Here is a 17,190-nt window from a genome sequence, read left to right on the forward strand (position 1 = left end):
AGCATGGCAGGGTGTCACCCGCTCCAGCAGGGATTGCAGAGCTGAGCTTTGCTCCTTGAGCCTGGCACAGCTTCTGCACCCTCATGTCCGTGCTCAGCAGTGGGTGAGCACGCCTCATGCACATGCTGGCAGCAGGGAGCCCCACATGCCCCAGAGACACGTGGACACCGCCTTATTGCGCATTACTCCTTTATTGAACTGGAACAAGACAGCTGCTATGGTTGGACAGTTACATTGACCCTGTGCAAGCCCAGGCTCACGACACCGGCAGGGGGGAGGCCCTAGTGACAGGCCACGTACACGTATGTGAGGGGTGGGACACAACAGCACCTGCTCCACCAGCAAGATGAGGATGGGCATCAGCTGGGGGCAGCATGTGGCAAACACAGATCTCCAGACCAGGCTCCTTCCCTCGCCCTTGTCTGAAGACAGTATAGTTAAAGCAGGGGCTGGCAGAGCTGGGCCCATAGTTGTGAGTACCACCCTGGGGTGCTGTACCACATGCACCAAAACACAACCTTTCCAGTGGAAACTCAGTCACTGTGCCACACACCCATGAGGGATGGGGTACCCACCTTGGTTGCTACCTGCATTGCACTTGCCTCACTGCTCCCAGGAGGACTAAATCAAGTGACAAAACTACAGTAAACAGGTGATGAGAGCTTCCAGGGACACAAAGCAAAGGAGGAGCCTGGCATGGCAAGGGATTGCTTGGCCTCTCCCTCTGCAGACAGGGTCCGAGGGTCAGGATCACAGCATGGACATGTGTGGTGGCTGCCTGGCAGAGCCAGGGCTCCCTTTCACACCAGACCTCTGTGTCCAGCCCTCGCCCTGGGGCCCCCAGGCTATCTGCAGAGGGCAGCCTAGTCTGAGGGAATGGGCCTAACCATGGGGAGCAGCTCCAGCTCCACAGCTCCAAGTTCCTACAACTGTGGGGGTGTGAACAGAGGGGTGGGGAATGGCAGGGGGCTCTACTATGTGCTACTCTGATGCCTGCCCTCACTTCTTGGCCTTGCCCTGAGCAGCAACAGCCTCCATGGCCTTGCGCACGGTCTCCTCATCCCCCAGGAACTGCATGGGCTTGACAGGTTTCAGGTTCTTGTCCAGCTCATAGACAATGGGGATGCCAGTGGGCAGGTTCAGCTCCATGATGGCCTCTTCTGACATGCCTGCAAACACAGCAGTGCCGTCACTCTTGGGCCTTCCCACAGTGCCAGCTGAGGAAGGAGGGGGTCCCTGGGATGCCCCTGCAGGGGTGACCTACCTTCCAGGTGTTTCACAATTCCACGCAGGCTATTGCCGTGAGCAGCAATAAGGACTCGTTTCCCCTCTTTGATCTGTGGGACGATTTCCTCGTTCCAGAAAGGCAGAGCCCGGGCAATGGTGTCCTTCAAGCTCTCACACGTCGGCAGCTGGTCCTCTGTCAGGTCGGCATAGCGACGATCCTGGGAGAACAACCATGCTCACACAGCAGCCCAGTGCCCTCCTTCCAGTGTGGGAAGATTGTGGCACAATTTTGTCTCTGCCCCAAATTCTCTATCTGAGGACCCACTACGTGTAAGCAAAGCCAGGCTTGGAAGCAAGGAGGTGCCTTTGAGGGTTGGGGCTGCAATAAGCCACAGTCAGAGCCATGAACCCTCCTGGGAAAGGTCATACATTGCCTATCCAGGCAAAGAAACCCGATCAAACTTCCATGAATGGGTCATGGCACTAGTGATTAACAGAGATATCGTGCTCTCTGCTTTAGATCTGTCTGTGCAATGCCCAGGGGTTCAGCTCCACAGGAAGGAAGCAGGATAAACTCAGCATGAAGTCTACCAGCACCACACACAACAGCCCCAGATAACACAACAGAGACACAGGAGAGCTTGCAGAAGAAGCCAGAACATACTGCACATGACTTTTACAAGACTCTTAGCAAGACAGTCAAAGAGCAGTGAGTCTTACCTTTGCAATAGTGCTGTAGAAGGGGTGGTCAGACTGCATGGGAGGCGGAGGGATGTCATAGGAGCGCCTCCAGATCTTGACCTGCGCCTCACCATGCTTCGCTGCCGTCTCAGCCTTGTTCAGACCCGTGAGAGCCCCATAGTGCCTCTCGTTTAGGCGCCAGGTCCGGATAACGGGTAACCACATCTGATCAATGGCATCCAGGACGGTCCAGAGAGTACGGATCGCCCGTTTTTGTACCGAGGTGAAGCAGATGTCGAACTCATAGCCGGCATCTAGAAAATACGGGGAAAGGGGGAGGCGGGGAAAGCACAGGAAGGTGAGTGCCGGGCCTTATGCAACCGGTGAAAGGGCAAGGGCGGCGGCCTCATCGCACCGGTACCGGTCGCGTCCTCGTCCTTACAGAAAACGGTCGCGGCCAGGACGCGACCGGTACCGGCGAACCAACGTACTGCGCTACCTACGACTCTCTCAGCAAGCACTGAACCCCCAGCCTGGCACTGGAGGCCCTCGCCTGGCATCGGAGAGCCCCAGACCAGCCTCCATTAGGTTCGACGTGGCCGCATCCCTTCCCCCTCGTCCCTCGCCACCCGCCTCTTCGCCGACACCCCCTCCCCTCGTCCCCCGGTACCTCGGAGGGCCTCGCCGCCGCGCCGCGCCTCCTGCTGCCCGGCGGGGCTGAGGTCGGCGTCGTACCATCCGCTGAAGCGGTTCTCGAGGTTCCAGGCGCTCTCGCCGTGGCGGACGAGGACGAGCCGGTAGGCGGCGGCCATTGCGGGCTGAGGGACCGGCGCGCGCTGCTCCTCACGCCGCTGCCGCGCGCGACTAACGCCCCCGCTCGGCCCCGCCCCGCCCCGCGCGCCGCCGGTGCGGGGAGGCGCATGCGCTGAACGCGCGCCAGGCGGAGGCGCACGTACCACATGGCGCGGCCGCGAAGGGCGGTGCGACCTTCACCGTGACGTCACGATACGCAGTTATACGTAACGCGTGATTCCTCGCCCGTGGCTACGGGCATGGTCTGAACGGTTTCACAGGGCTGTGGCTTAGGCATGGGGATGTCTGGACGATTCTTGCTGGTGGTTGTCCCTGGGTCTTTCGGGTGTCCCATCTCAGCCCCGACTGGGCACGACCCCACTGAAGTTCCCCGACACCGCTTCTCGCGGCCTGCCCTGCCGGCTGCCCTCACTCAAGATGGCGGCTGGCGCCGGAAGCGGAAAGGCGGCGCTGGGAGGCGCCACGCGTGGAGCCGGGTCCAGCATGGCGCGGAGCGGGAGGCTCCGCTCGGGAGCCGCGGCCAAGCTGAAGCGCTGGCGGAAGGGCCACAGCAGCGACTCCAACCCCGAGACCCGCCAACATCGTCTGGCGGCCCGCAGCCGCTTCTGCAGCCGGCCGGCGGGTAAGGGCAGGGGCGGGCGGGGCGGTAGTGTGCCAGAGCGGCCGGCTCCTGACCGTGCCCAGCGCTGCCCGGAGGGGTGTAGGGGCGCGGAGGGCTGCGGGGCAAACATTGGGGTTCTCCAATAGCTGGGGCTGGGGCAGGAGGGAGACCGGAGCTGCTGACAGTTCCAGGGTAGGTGGAGGCAGCAAACCGGGGAGGACAACTGAGGCCACGGAGTAACGAGTTAACCTCATCGTGACACCGGGCCTCAGAAGCGCAATGGGGCACCGCATGCTGCAGTGCCTGTCGCTCTGCGAGGCTTCCCAAAGCCATGCCCATACGTCTAAGCGTTGCTTGGTGTCTGGTGTGGTGAGGAACATGACAGACTAACATTCAACCGGCCACGTGATGGGGAAGGTAAACGAAAGTGTGCCAGGCACTACGGGAGCACTGTCTGATCCTGGCCAAGGAGATCTTTCTCCTGCAGATGCTGGCTGCAGGCTGATGTATGGGACTCAGAGAGACATGCAGCATCTGTCCTGGCTGTCTGGTTGCTAGGGCTTCAGATGGAAGGAGATAAATAGGGGAGAGTACAAGAAGCACCTCAGTATTAAAGCCTTGGCACACTGTGTGGACATGATGCTCTTTTCCATCAAAGATGACTGGGCTGTGCTCTGGTTTCTTTGCTCTTTGCAGTTCTTCATGTGCTTTTGCTCGTTTGGGCAACACGGCACCTGTATTCCACATGATGGATATGGGCTCCAGCCAAGTCACTTTGGCTGGGAGGAGAGCATGGAGGATTCTGGGGTGAATAGTGGGACAATGTGACTTCTCAGTTCTGACACATTTCTTATCACTGCAGAGAAAAGTAACTTGACGGTGGATGCAGTGAAGCTGCACAATGAGCTGCAGTCGGGGTCGCTGCGTCTGGGGCGGGCAGGTGACAGTGCTCAGACCCGTATGGAGGAGGACAATGCTGAAGAAGCTGCCACAGAGAAGTCCTCTGGCACCTTCCTGAGTGGGCTGAGCGACTGCACTAACGTCACCTTCAGCAAGGTGCAGCGCTTCTGGGAATCCAACTCTGCTGCTCACAAAGAGGTATGGACAGGAGCAGGGCTGGGCAAGGGAGGTGTCTGGTGGGGATGGCCCCCTGTCTGTGAGGCTTAGAGATGTTGACCTGTTTTGCTGGCTGCTCACAGATCTGTGCAGTGCTGGCGGCTGTGACAGAGGTGATCCGCTCCCGGGGGGGCAAGGAGAGCGAGACAGAATACTTTGCTGCACTGGTGAGTGCTGGTTGTGTGGAAGAGGCTCTAAGAAAGGATAGAGAAAGGTGCTTTGCTTGTAGCCTGAGTGTTTTTGTTCAGCAGAGATGCTGCTGGGGTGCTCCTGGTTTCTTTTCTCCCTCCCAAGGGCTGGGAGGGGCTGGCCTGGTGTGAACTCCTACGCCCCATAGTTTACCCACCTTCTGTTCCCAGATGACCACACTGGAGGCAGTGGAATCCCCTGAGTCACTGTCTGCTGTCGCCTACCTGCTTAACCTTGTCCTAAAGCGGTGAGTGGTTGGCAGAGAAGCAGGGAGAGCTACCAGACCCCATCATGGAAAAGGGATTGGTGCTGTCCTCCCTCCCCAGGCTGGGAAAGAGACCCAGCTGGGGTGAGCTGGCACTGCAGTCCCCTCTGTGACTGCCACCAGCTGTCTGCTCCTCACCCCACTGATATGTCCCCTTCTCTTGGCAGCGTTCCGAGCCCTGTTCTTATTAAAAAGTTCTCAGATGCCTCAAAAGCCTTTGTGAATATTTTGTCCTCACAGACCTGCAGCAGCTCCACCTCTGCCCTGCGATGGGTGAGTAGCCAAGAGGCAGGCAGCCATTTCAGCTCTGCCTGGGGTCTGCTGAGTGCTGGGGTTAAGGCTGCTGCTGTAGGGTGGTGGTGGGTGCTTGGTCTGAGGCCCTTACAGTGAAAGGGAGATATCTCTGTGGGGTGATGCTAATGCCCCTGCTGCTCCCTTGTCATAGGTCCTCTCTTGCCTGGCCACACTGCTACGGAAGCAAGACTTGGGAGCCTGGAGCTACCCCGTCACCCTGCAGGTCTATCATGGCTTACTGAGCTTTTGTGTTCATACCAAGCCCAAGGTGAGAGCTCAGTGCTTCTGGCAGATGATGCTGCTTTTGGGGTTTGTTTCTGGGGACGGCTGTACCTCCCATGTCTGTAGTTTCTACTCACCTGGGTTCTTCTTCCCCCAGGTGCGGAAGGCAGCGCAGTATGGTGTGTGCTCTGTCCTGAGGGGCAGCGAGTTCATGTTTGGCGATGCAGCCCCTGAGCATCACCCTGCAGCACCCTCCACTGCCAAGTTCTGTGTGCAGGAGATTGAAAAAGCTGGAGGTGTGGGGCACTGGAGCATGGGGTCTGTAGCTGAGTGTGGGGGACCCTGTCACTGTGGGTGAATAAGGACTTGGAGGGAAGAGGGGAGGTTGCAGTACATGGATTACTGGAGTGGGTATGAATATCTTTCGGGCAGCTATGGTGTTTTGAAACCTCCTCAGCCATTCCATTGCTTTCCTGTTCCCGGAAGTCAGGGGAGTGTTCACCTTGGTTCTGTGGGTCAGCCCCACTGCTGTCATGGGGTCTTTGCTTTGGGCAGGGCTTTGCTGTGGTGTGCCACAGGCTCAGAGGTTGCTCTGCTCCTGTAGGTACCAAGGAGGCCACCACCACCCTGCATGTCCTTGCCTTGCTGCGGGATGTGCTGCCCTGCTTCCCTGCAGCTGTGGTGAAGACCTGCTGTGAGACCTTGCTCCGAGTCATGACCCTCAGCCACGTGGTGAGTGTTCCAACTCCAGGGATGACAAGGGCAGACCCTTTCTCCGTGCACTACCCTCTGAAAGGGATCAAATTCTCTCAGCTGTCAACTGAGAGCCTGGAAATGCAGAATGCAAATGGAGAAAAGCCCAGGACAGTTTGCTGGCCTGACTGCTGCGAAAGAGGGAGGCTATGCAGATGGGGCATAGTTGCAGCAGTGCTGGGTTTTCCAGAGCAGACCCTGCTTCGGGGTGGAGGGACAGTAGGTTCAAAGTAGAGCACCTTCTCCTGACACTGTGTCTTTTGCAGCTGGTGACAGCGTGTGCCATGCAAGCTTTCCATAGCCTCTTCAGTGCCCAGGCCAGCGTGGCCTGCCTGCCAGCTGAGCTCAATGCTCAGATCATCACTGTGAGTGTGGGGTACCAGTGTTGGGAGGGACAGAGCTGGCAGTTGCACAGCACCCACCCACCTACCCAACCTTGTGCTTCCACAGGCTCTCTATGACTATGTGCCCAGCACGAGTGATCTGCAGCCACTGCTGACCTGGCTGTCCACCATGGAGCGAGCACACATCAACCTGGGCAGGTGCAGATGGAGGCCACGGCTGGGCAAGGGGAGAGGTGGCTGCTTGGTCTCTGATCTGACCTTTCTTTCCTCTCCAGGCTACAGAAGGACCTGTGCTGGGCTCACCTGCCCCGGCTCTTCTCTGCTACCATGAACTGCTTCCTCTCCCCACACTCCCAGGTGGTGTCAGCAGCAGCACAGACGCTGGAGGTAGTGCATCCATACACCTCCCCACTTGGATGCCCTGGGCCTTGTGGGGGGCTCTGCCATGGAGCTTGGGGCTTGCCAGGGGGTGTTGTGCCCCTCTGTGCCTGTGAAGCTGGAGGTTCTGGGGTCCAACAGCTGTCCCATTTTTCTTGTTTGCCCTTGCAGACCCTTCTTAGTGAATGCATTGCTCCCCACATGGAGGACATCGGCACTGTGTCAGCATCTGCCCCAGCCCCTGCTGCCTACCTGTGCAAGATGTTCAGGTGAGGAGCAGTGATGTGGGAGGGGCTGGCCCCATGGGTCTGACTGAGCTCTGATCAGGCCCTGCTCAGTCCTCAGTGGGGTCTGGCAGGCACCCTGAATACTGCTGGTGTGACCATTTCCTTTCTCCTTCCCAGATCAGTGGAGGAAGGGCTGACATATCGTTTCCATGCAGCGTGGGGTGAAGTTCTGCGTGTGTTGGAGATGTTCTTTGAGACATGTGGGAAGCAGTGTCATCCCATCATGAGGAAGGTGAGCCAGGCTGGGAGGGCACAGATTCATCTATAGAGGCTGGTGGGGTGGCTGCACTGCTGCTGTGTTGTCCCTTCTAGCTGTGGAGCAGGGCCATGCTGTTTGCTGTGCTCTATTGTCTGTGTGTGGCCAGAGCGTGCACAGCTCTAGGACACTCGGCACAGGGACGTGCAGGCATCCCTGGGCAGAGTGATATGTGCAAGACCTACACATATAGCTCTTCTGTGACTGTCCTGCCTTGACCCCACAGTGTCTCCAGTCCTTGTGTGACCTGCGTCTCTCCCCACACTTTCCCTACACTGCTGAAGTGGACCAGGCAGTGGGGGCTGCTGTGAGCACCATGGGTCCTGAGGTGCTACTGGAAGCTGTGCCCCTGGAGATAAATGGCAAGGAGTGAGTACAGTCATGGGGTAGCAGCTTCGCAGCTGTTGCATTCCCATTCAGTCCCCATGCAGTGCTGCAGGTGTGGCTGCTAAGCCTATCTGTGCCCAGCTTTGGGGCTGGGTGAAAGTGCTCTGTGCCCAGGGGCTGATGCTGGCAGTGCCCCACACCCTCCTGACCCATGCCTTTCCTCCCCAGGGAGACGCTGGATTTCCCCCGCAGCTGGCTCCTGCCAGTGCTGCGGGACAATGTGCAGGGTGCACGCCTTGGCTTCTTCACCAGTTACTTTTTGCCTTTGGCGGCCACCCTGAAAAGCAGAGGTGAGAAGAGCAGCATTTTGGGGGTCTCAGCAGCCCGAGGTGTTTTGTGGGACCTCCCTTCTCTGCCCTGGGGTGGAGCAAGGCGTTGCAATGTCTTCTGCTTTGCTCATCTCTTCTTTCTCTTCTGCAGCCCTGGAGTTTACCCAGGATGGGAAGAGTGTGGAGGCCAAGATCTATGATACACTGCAGTGGCAGGTAACAAGGAGTGGCTGGGAGCCCTGCCATAGTGTACCCCTGGTACCAGGCTGGGGAGCAGTAACTTGGGCAAAGATGTAGCCTCCCACCTTTTCCTTTGCCTTCCAGGTCTGGACTCTGCTGCCTGGCTTCTGCACCCATCCCACAGATGTGCTGGGGGCCTTCAAGGGGCTGGCCCGCACCCTGGGCATGGCCATCAGCGAGCGCCCAGATCTGCGCCCCACTGTGTGCCAGGCCTTGCGCACCCTCATCCACAAAGGCTGTGAGACAGGTTGGGGAGGAAACAGATCCTTGTGGTGGGTTCCTGTCACCTGTAGAAGGGGAAATGCTGATCTGTAGCCTCCTGTCATCTTTTCCCTAGATGCAGAGCGGGCAGAAGTGGGTCGCTTTTCCAAAAATTTCCTGCCCATCCTGTTCAACGTGTACAGCCAACCTGAGGAGGATGGGGGCACAAGTGCTCAGCGCCGCTCTGTGCTGGACACTGTCCGTGCTTACCTGACCATCACAGATCCTCAGGTGAGAAGCTTGTGGGGCACTGGGGCAAGCTGTCCTGGCTTGGGCCAGCATCTCCCAGCCAGACCCAATCTGATGGGGCTTTGGTGCAGGCCTGATTGAAGAGGAACAGGAAGAAAGACTCTGACCAGAGAGCAGCCCTTCCTGCCCTCATGGGCAGGGAGACCTTTCCAGCCCACAGTCTGGGATTTCCCAGTCTTGCAGTCACATCAGGCCTGTTATGCACAAGCTCTTTGTGAATTTGTCCAGGTCTTTTTGGACTTACTGGTGCTTCTGGTCTCCACAAAGTCCTGTGGCAAGTTGTTTGCCAGGTGGATTGCAAACTCTTGTAAAAACACTTGCTTCCATCAATTCTGATCTCTGTGCTTGCCTTGCAGATGGTGTGCGGATTCCTGGAGAAAGCCAGTGCAAAGCTGACCAGTCCTGAGAGTTCTGAATTCACCAGGTAACACTTGGGAGCTGGTGCTAATGGGTAAAACTCTGGCATGCTCCTGGTGAGCAGCACTGGGGCATTGTCCTGTGTGGGCTTTGCCACCATTGTGGACTTGATGTGACTTACAGCTGGTGTCCCAACCAGCTGTTCCAACCCCACTTTAGTTGGAATGTAATGCCGCAGTTAACAACTGCAGCTGTGTGTCCTCTGCTGCAGACTCTCCATCCTGGACCTGATAGTGGCAATGGCACCCTATGCTGATGAGCAGTCCCTGGACTCCCTGTACCGAACCATCCAGCCTTCCCTCCAGGTGAGCTGGTCTTCAGCCATGAGGTGCAGGTGCTGCAGTGAGGTACCTTCTGCTTGCTGCCAGCTTGGACCCACACTCAAGGGACTGAACAGCTGCCATAGGGGATAGGTCTCTGCTAGGTGGTGTGGAGTGCTGGTGTCCTTTCAGACACCAATGTGAGGGGCTGCCTTGACAGTGGGAACATGTTGGCTGTCCCTGCAGAGCAAAGAGCGCAGCATGCAGAAGAAGGCGTATCGTGTGCTGGAGGAGGTGTGTGCCGCTCCCCACGCTCCCTGCCAGGCCTTTGTCCGCTCCCACCTCCAGGACCTGCAGGCAGCACTGCTGGACTCACTCAAGAGCGCAGCATCCCCAGCCAAGAGGGTGAGAGCAAGGGCTGTGGTGGTGGTGATCAGCCATTGCTGGAAGGGAAGGGATAGGGTGAGCGGCAGGGGTAAGCAGGTTTGTGTCCCTGGGTATACCAGTGCTGGTTTGTTTCTTTCCCCAGCCCCGGCTGAAATGCCTGTTCCACATTGTGAAGCAGCTATCTGCAGAGCACGAGCCTTTTGTCACTGCCCTGGTCCCAGAGGTGAGCACGGTCCCTGGGAGGAGCTGGCTGGTTCTGGCTGTGGTAGTGGCAGCAGTGGTGACATGCCTGTGTTCCTCCAGGTCATCCTATGCACCAAGGAGGTGTCAGTGGGGGCCCGCAAGAATGCCTTCATGCTGCTTGTGGAGATGGGGCATGCTTTCATCCGCTTTGGACCCACCCCTGAAGGTGAGCTTCTGTTCTACTTGCTCAGCTCCACAGCCACTATGGCCATAGGGAGGTCAGACCCATGTTGAGCATTCTACTGAAATGGTCCGGGAAGGCTGCTTGACACAGAATGAGTCAGGGCCTGAGTCATCTCCCTCTTGCAGAGGCTATGCAGCGGTTCCTGCTCCTGATCTACGTGGGGCTCACGGGCTCAGTCACCATGATCAGCTGCACTGTGCTGGCACTGACCCGCCTGTTCTTCGAGTTCAAAGGTGAGCAGGAGCAGGAGGGCTGGGGGGATGAGGCAGAGCCCTTTGGCAAAGGTGGGTGCTAGGAGGAAGCCATCTGTGGCTGAGTCCCACCATGGTTGCAGATCACCTGGAGTTCAGTGTGGTGGAGCAGCTCCTGCAGAACATCTGCCTGTTGCTGGCCTCCCGCACGCGGGATGTGGTCAAGGCGGCCCTGGGATTCCTGAAGGTCACACTGCTGCTGGTGGACACCAAGCTCCTGGCCAAGCATGTCCAGACAATGGTGAGATCATGCACGGGGTGCCTTGAGAAGGGTGGTGGGGCAGGGCTGTGTCTGCCTTGGGCAGCCAGGAGTGTCTCCAGCTGCACTCTGCCTGGGAGCCAAGGAAACAACCTTGATCTCAGTGGCTGAGATGGCAGCAAGGAGGCCCCTCTCCTGTATCCTGGCACAGACGTGCCAGAAAAGTCCCATGAACCAGCACTGCCAAGCATGGAGACTTCCCCATCGCCTTACCTGGGACAGGCATGGAGAAATGGCAGTGGGGCGAACAAAGTGGCCATGCCCATAAAGGTTGGGAGGCTGGGTCCCCAAGGCAGGAGTACTTTGGTCTTGAGGGTCTCTGTCCTGACAGCTGGAGGCTGTGGGGAACCTTTCAGATGACATGAGACGCCACTTCCGTATGAATCTGCGAAACCTCTTCATCAAGTTCATCCGCAAGTTTGGGTAAGCCAGGGTCTGCTAGGGTGGTTAGGGAGCTCTCTGGGAAGCAGTGCAGGAGAAGGTGGGTACTGACTGCTCTCTGTGTGTTTCCTCAGCTTTGAGCTGGTGAAGGGGCTGCTGCCAGTCGAGTACCATAAGGTGCTGGTGAACATCCGCAAGGCGGAATCCCGGAACCGCAAGCAGCGTGCCCTTAAGAAAGCAGCTGCGGATATGGATGAGGAGGAGGCACCACCACCACAGCCCAGAGGAGAAAGGTGAAGATGGGCTCGGGGTGAAGAAGGAGCAGCCCACACAGGGGGCTTGGCACTGTATCTGCTTAGCTGGTGCTTCTAGAATGATGCTGGGAACATCTCCAGGGCTGCTCTGCATTGTGGGTCAGGCTGCACCCCTGAGCTTACTCCATTTTCCATCCTTTTGACCAGTATGGAGGAAATCCTGGCTGACTCAGAGGATGAGGAGGAGGAAGAGGAGGAGCGGCATCGGAGCAAGGAGCAGCGGAAGCAAGCACGGCAGAAAGGCCAGGCATGGCTTAAGGAAGGGGAAGATGATGAGCCCCTCAACTTCCTGGACCCCAATGTGTCCCAGCGGGTGCTGGGTAAGGAGTGGAGCTTCAGATGGGGCTAGAGTGGGATGGCTGCAATGCACATGGGCTCTGGGGGTACAGCTGCCCCCAGAATTGGATTCTTCTCCAGGCCCTGACCCATTTTTCTGTGAGCAGCCACCAAGCCAGGCCCCAAGCGGTCCAGAGGAGTGAGCCATGATTTCCAGATGTCTGAGGATGGACGCCTGATCATCCATGAAGAGGAAGAGGAGCTGGATGATGATGAAGCCAAAGGTACTACCTGGGCTGACAGGGTTCACTCTACATTTGCTCTGGGTCTCTGAATGATTTTCATCCTGTCAGCTGCATGTGGAATCTTGGGGGGATGTGGGTGGAAGTGGCAGGAGTTGGTATGGCCTTGTGTCACACCCAGTGGTTCTCTTCTGGGCAGCTGCCCAGGAGAAGCAATCATCTACATCATCAGGAGGGTGCTGGTTCAGCAGAGGCACCCTGCTACTACAACCCCCTCCAGGAGCTAGCACAGTAACAGAGCTCACCTATGCCCTCATCACACACTGACTTTCTTATCCTGTACCATAGGAGCAGATGAGGAGATGGCAGATGTGCTGCAAGATGTGGGACTCCGCAGTGTGAGTAAGGGGCTCGTGGTCCTGAGGAGATGCTGGGGGAGCTCATCCTTGCCAAACGACTGCCTGTGCCATGGCAGCTGCAGCTCTGCCCAAGAGGCCAGTGGGGAAACCAGGCATTTGTCAACTGCTTGGAGGGGTGCAGGAAGTTGTCTGGGATAGGGATGTGCTGTCTGGAAAGTCTCTGGGTGCCCATGGGAGGAAGCAAGAGGTTGGGGGTCAATGGGAGGGCAGAACTTTAAGGATAAACCAGCTGCAGGGTTCCTGCTGCCTTTCTCTGCAGAAGAAAAGTCAGAAGCGTCGGTTCAGAGAGGAGCCAGACGATGAGGAAGCTGAGGCCGGAACCTGTTCTCAGTATAGAGGTAAGTCCTGTGCCTGTGCCCAGTCTGGGGCTCCCTAGAACCATGTACACATCTTGCTATGCTGCTGCAGCTCAGCTAAAGCAAAGATCACAGGATCACACTCTGGGGAAGATTGGATTGGGGAAGATAACCAGTGTTATCTGGTCCAACCTCCCTGCTCAAACAGTGTCATCCCAGAGCACATGGCACATGATTGCGTGCAGATGGTTCCTGAATATCTCCACCGTGGAAGGCTCCAGAATGCCTCTCTAGGCAGTCTATTCCAGTGCACAGTCACACACACAGCAAAGAAGTTCTTCTCATGTTCAGGTGGAACTTCCTGTGCATTAGTTTCTGCCTTTACCTCTTACCCTGTTGCCCAACAACACCTAGCAGAGCCTGGTGCCATCCTCTTGACACCCTCCCTTCAGATACTTACAGACATTGATGAGGTCCCATTTTAGCTGCCTCTTCTTGGGGCTGAACAGGCCCAGCTCTCTCAGCCTTTCCTCATAAGAGAGATGCTCCAGTCCCTTGATCATTTGCTGTACCAGCTCCGTGAGCTCCATGTGTCTGTTGTACTGAGGAGCCCAGAACTGGACACAACATTCCAGGTGCATCCTCACTAGGGCTGAGTTAGAGGGGCAGGATCCCTTTCCTTGACTTGCTGGCAATGCTCTTCCTAATGCACTCCAGGACACCACTGGCCTTCTTGGCCACGAGGGCACTGCTGGCTCTTGAACAACTTGTTCTCCACCAGGATCCCCAGGTCCTTCTCTGCAGAGCTGATTTTCAGCAGGTTGCCCCTCAGTCTGAACTGGAACCAGGGGTTATTCCTCCCCAGGTGCACTTGCCTTCATTAATTTCAAACAGTTCTCCACACATCTCTCCAGAGATTTTATTTGTGGGAAATGGCCACCCCTCTGCTGTCCTGGCACCAAGAACTGGAGACAGAAACAGCTTCCACAGCCTAGAAGTGAGCAGGGGGAGGCCTAAGACCCCCTTCCAACATAGATTCTCTTTTTCAGCTGGAGGCTCTGGGATCCATCGGCCACTGAACAAGGAGCCAGCCTTCGGTGCAGAGTACAGATCCAAGGTGAGGGTCCCATGGGGTTGCAGGATTTGTGTGCAGGGATGGACTTTGCTAGGGCAGGAAGCACCATTTGTGTTGGGAGTCTGGTCCAGTAACACCAAGACTGGAGAGAAACTCTGCTCCAAGAGGAGCTGCCAAACACTCAATATCTCTGAACACTGCCAGCCCATTTCAGAGTTCCTGTCGTATCCTTGCAATGGACAATCCCTGCTCACCGCTCAAAGCAGGTGTCTGTAGCATGGTGGGAAATCAGCTCCCAGGGCAGTGTACTCAGCTGGCACCCCACTGCAACACAATCTTTGGGAGAGCCGGGTGGCAGGGTTGCACTGGGATGGGATGCACGTGTCTTCCCTGGTGCTGCATCTTCTCCCACGTTGCTGTCTCCCACAGAAAGGTAAAGGTGACGTGAAGAAGAAGGGCCAACTTGACCCCTATGCCTACATCCCCCTGAACAGAGCTAAACTCAACAGAAGGTGAGGCTAATCAGGAAGGGCACAAGGGTGGGAACGGGTTTGATCCTGCTTCTCGTTAGGGTTTGGGAGCTCCCTGTCATCTGCTGTGCCGCTCCTTGTGGAGTCTGGAGCAGCATCCCCATGCAATAGGTGTGCCCAGTGCCTGTACCAAACCACTTCCTACTCCTTGCTCCCTCCAGGAAGCGGGCGAAAATGCAGGGCCAGTTCAAAGGCCTGATGAAGGGAGCGCAGCGCGGGGCCAAGGCCGGCCGCAGGAACCGTCTGAAGTCCCAGCGCTCCTGAGGACACTCGACCTGCCCCTACCTGAGGACACAGCGTCGTGTTAGTGGAACAGCTGGGGGTCCTCTCGAAGGTGACCTCCATTTGTTTGAGACTTCCTGGGAAGACACTTCGATGTATTATGGACTGATGGCCCTTCTGTGCCTGGAGAAATGCTGAGTTGCCTGGACAGGCATGGGTGTGAGTGTGTGAGAGCAAGTAATATGTAAAGAATTCTCTATATTGATAAATACCCTTTGTTCTTACCCAGCCCAGATTTCTCCTCTCCTTCCCTTCTTGCATAACTGTGCTGTGCCTCCTGTCCATGTGCAGCGAGCGGGTCCTTCTGCTGCTGCAGGGCTGCATCATGCAGGGTTGCATCCCGCAGGGCTCACACCAGCATCAGCCTGGACCTGGAGCCAGAGCTCTCTCTCCCACATTGGGCTTGTCTGGAGGCTGCCAGAAGCAGCACTGTGGCCCAGAGCAGTGGGGCACATGTGCAGTAGGGCTGAAGCGTGGAACTGGCCACAGAACAAAGCCAGAGAGGATGAAGTCCTTACAAGCAGCTTTAACAAACTCTTTGGCAGGCTCTTCTGCCCAAAACCATGGCCAGGGAATCTCTGCCATGTGGAAAGTATCTGCCACTTGGCCACTGGACACTTTTCCCATACCAGCCATGCCTGATGGCAGGCAGGAACAGTTTGCTGCAAATTTCTTCAAACTGGATGGAAAACTGCTACTGCAACCCTCTGTGCCTTGCCATTTCTCTTGTCTTTGAGAGCTGAGAGAAGCCCTTTGCTCTGGCCACTTCCTGCCAGCCAGACCTGAGCAACACAAGTAATCCTGAACCTTTTTGGCTGCTCAGCCCTGTCACATTGGCTTGAGCATCAGGCTTTACCCAGCTACTTCCATGCTGAGTGCAAAAGATGGTGTTTGGCCAAAACCGGCTGAAGAGAAGCGGGGCTGAGGATAGTGGATACAGGTCCCATTGCTCACACTGCAACAAACGTGTTGGTGAATGTAGCTGGCTTTCTCTTCCTCTTCCATATTAAAAAGCCTTCAGCCCTTTGTAATTTCCTATTCTGGCAGCTTACATGCTGGAATTGCAACGCTTCTCAGTTCTCTAATAAGCTAAAGGGATTGTGCTTGTTCAGCCTCTTACTGCAGGCTTCTTTCTGGAGGCTGCAAATCCAGTTTTGTGGCTTTCTTATGCCTTTTTTTTTTTTTTTTTTTTTTTTTTTTTTTTTTTTTCTTTTCTTTCCAAGATCCTTTTAAAAGCCTGGGATGGAGGAGGAGCTCTTTTACTGATACTGGTCCTGCCTTTTCAGGAATGCTGTTCCCTTTGTGCTTTCCCACCCAGGGCTCTCAGTGGGACCCTTGAGCCCCAGGACCGTGTTGAGGTGCTGCTGCTTGTCCTGCCAGAAAGGAGCTCACAGCCTGGCCTGTGGAACAGGCTTCTCCAGCAGCACCTCATGACCAGGAGCTACATCCATCTTCCTCTGCTGCCTGCAGCCTGGGCCTGCTGCCCTCCCTCCCCTGGGAGCAGGACAGGGGGTGACAGGCAGCAGTCACCTTCTGAGACACCAACACCTGTAACCTGTGGCTCAAGGCCCAGCAGAGCCGTTTTCCTGCTTTCCCTTCTCTTCTTGGAGACAGGGCCTGGAGAAGGCTGTAGATAATTTATTTGGGAGCTCCAGCTTACTCACTCTATTGTTCTTCATTTGTATGTTGTTGCTTAAATTAGTGCATGCCTGCATGGAACAGAAGAGTTTTATTAGAACAGAGGCTGGTGTTCACCTGAGCCGGAGTCCAGAGAACAGATTCTACTGCAATGACATCTTGTTAATCAGCTAATTAATCATGTAATGCAATGGAAACCCTCTGCGAGGAGATGTCATCCTGCCTGGGAAGGCTGGCTGCAAGTCAAGCCTGCTCCCCACCAGCAGCTGCCTCTGGCAGGGAGCAGAGCTGTGTCTTGGGGGCCCTCAGGAGCCTGAGCACATCTCTGACACGGGTCAGGCTGAGGGCTGGTGTGGGTCGTGCCTCCTGCAGCTGTCTGCCACAACGATTTTGCAGTTACCTGTGGAGAGGCACAGGCTGGGGACCTGGAGACATGCTTGGCTTTTGCTGCTCAAGCTGGGAGGTGGCTTGAAGGCTATTTCTTCACCACACAGGCTCTTGAACCATGCAACTTCTTCCTGCAGTACCAGTATTTAGCATGACATTGTCACAAAGAGTTCTTAACTCTTGCAGTTCTTAACCAGCTTGAGGAGAGGCTGGCAGGACTAACAGGTTCCCCCCAGTGCTGGCTGGGACACTTGCAAATGCCCACCCTGATCCTTAAACCTTAAAATCAGGGGCAGATGTGCCCCATGGGGCTGTGCCCACCCAACATCCAGATGGACCACCCCATCCTGCAAGCACAGTGCTCCACCTTTCAGGGTTCCCCTGTTCAGAGTTGGGATTCCTCACTCAGGTTTGTGCAGGGATGGGAAAACACTCCTGGGGACTGCAGTGTAAGAGGAGCTTTGGTGTTTAAGATAAAATGATTGGCAGCAAGATAATTAATGTGGAGTCTTAAAAT

General features: G+C 56.4%; 2 protein-coding genes across 2 annotated transcripts; one reads left to right on the forward strand and one right to left on the reverse strand.

Moving 5' to 3' along the window:
- Nucleotides 1-172: 172 nt before the first annotated feature.
- On the reverse strand, nt 173-2,869 carry PGAM1 (phosphoglycerate mutase 1; the record flags this gene model as incomplete). Its single annotated transcript, XM_083866516.1, is given in 5 exon segments — nt 173-1,169; nt 1,265-1,445; nt 1,948-2,222; nt 2,579-2,818; nt 2,821-2,869. Coding segments are annotated over 5 exon segments (915 nt in total). The 3' UTR covers nt 173-999.
- A 320-nt stretch (nt 2,870-3,189) lies between these two features.
- On the forward strand, nt 3,190-15,810 carry RRP12 (ribosomal RNA processing 12 homolog). The gene is made up of 34 exons (XM_083865929.1): nt 3,190-3,343; nt 4,185-4,420; nt 4,522-4,605; nt 4,798-4,874; nt 5,060-5,165; nt 5,338-5,454; nt 5,566-5,704; nt 6,013-6,140; nt 6,428-6,526; nt 6,612-6,703; nt 6,781-6,892; nt 7,055-7,152; nt 7,288-7,402; nt 7,653-7,795; nt 7,982-8,103; nt 8,234-8,298; nt 8,407-8,569; nt 8,660-8,814; nt 9,189-9,256; nt 9,461-9,554; nt 9,756-9,914; nt 10,039-10,119; nt 10,200-10,305; nt 10,449-10,556; nt 10,658-10,815; nt 11,165-11,256; nt 11,349-11,507; nt 11,676-11,848; nt 11,972-12,088; nt 12,395-12,444; nt 12,725-12,803; nt 13,811-13,878; nt 14,266-14,348; nt 14,528-15,810. Exons 1-34 carry the CDS (start codon nt 3,205-3,207, stop codon nt 14,628-14,630), a joined length of 3,888 nt encoding a protein of 1,295 aa, XP_083722055.1. The 5' UTR covers nt 3,190-3,204; the 3' UTR covers nt 14,631-15,810.
- Nucleotides 15,811-17,190: the final 1,380 nt, after the last annotated feature.

Source organism: Zosterops lateralis (genome assembly GCF_965231275.1).
Source record: "Zosterops lateralis genome assembly, chromosome: 8".
In the NCBI taxonomy this organism is placed as follows: Eukaryota; Metazoa; Chordata; class Aves; order Passeriformes; family Zosteropidae; genus Zosterops; species Zosterops lateralis.

Bases quoted from the DNA above. Each gene is read 5' to 3' on its own strand.
- RRP12 (XM_083865929.1), top strand. From the start codon at position 3,205: ATGGCGCGGAGCGGGAGGCTCCGCTCGGGAGCCGCGGCCAAGCTGAAG. The intron at 8,815-9,188 runs GTGAGAAGCTTG...CTTGCCTTGCAG, and splicing joins TGACCATCACAGATCCTCAG to ATGGTGTGCGGATTCCTGGA. The intron at 14,349-14,527 runs GTGAGGCTAATC...TGCTCCCTCCAG, and splicing joins AGAGCTAAACTCAACAGAAG to GAAGCGGGCGAAAATGCAGG.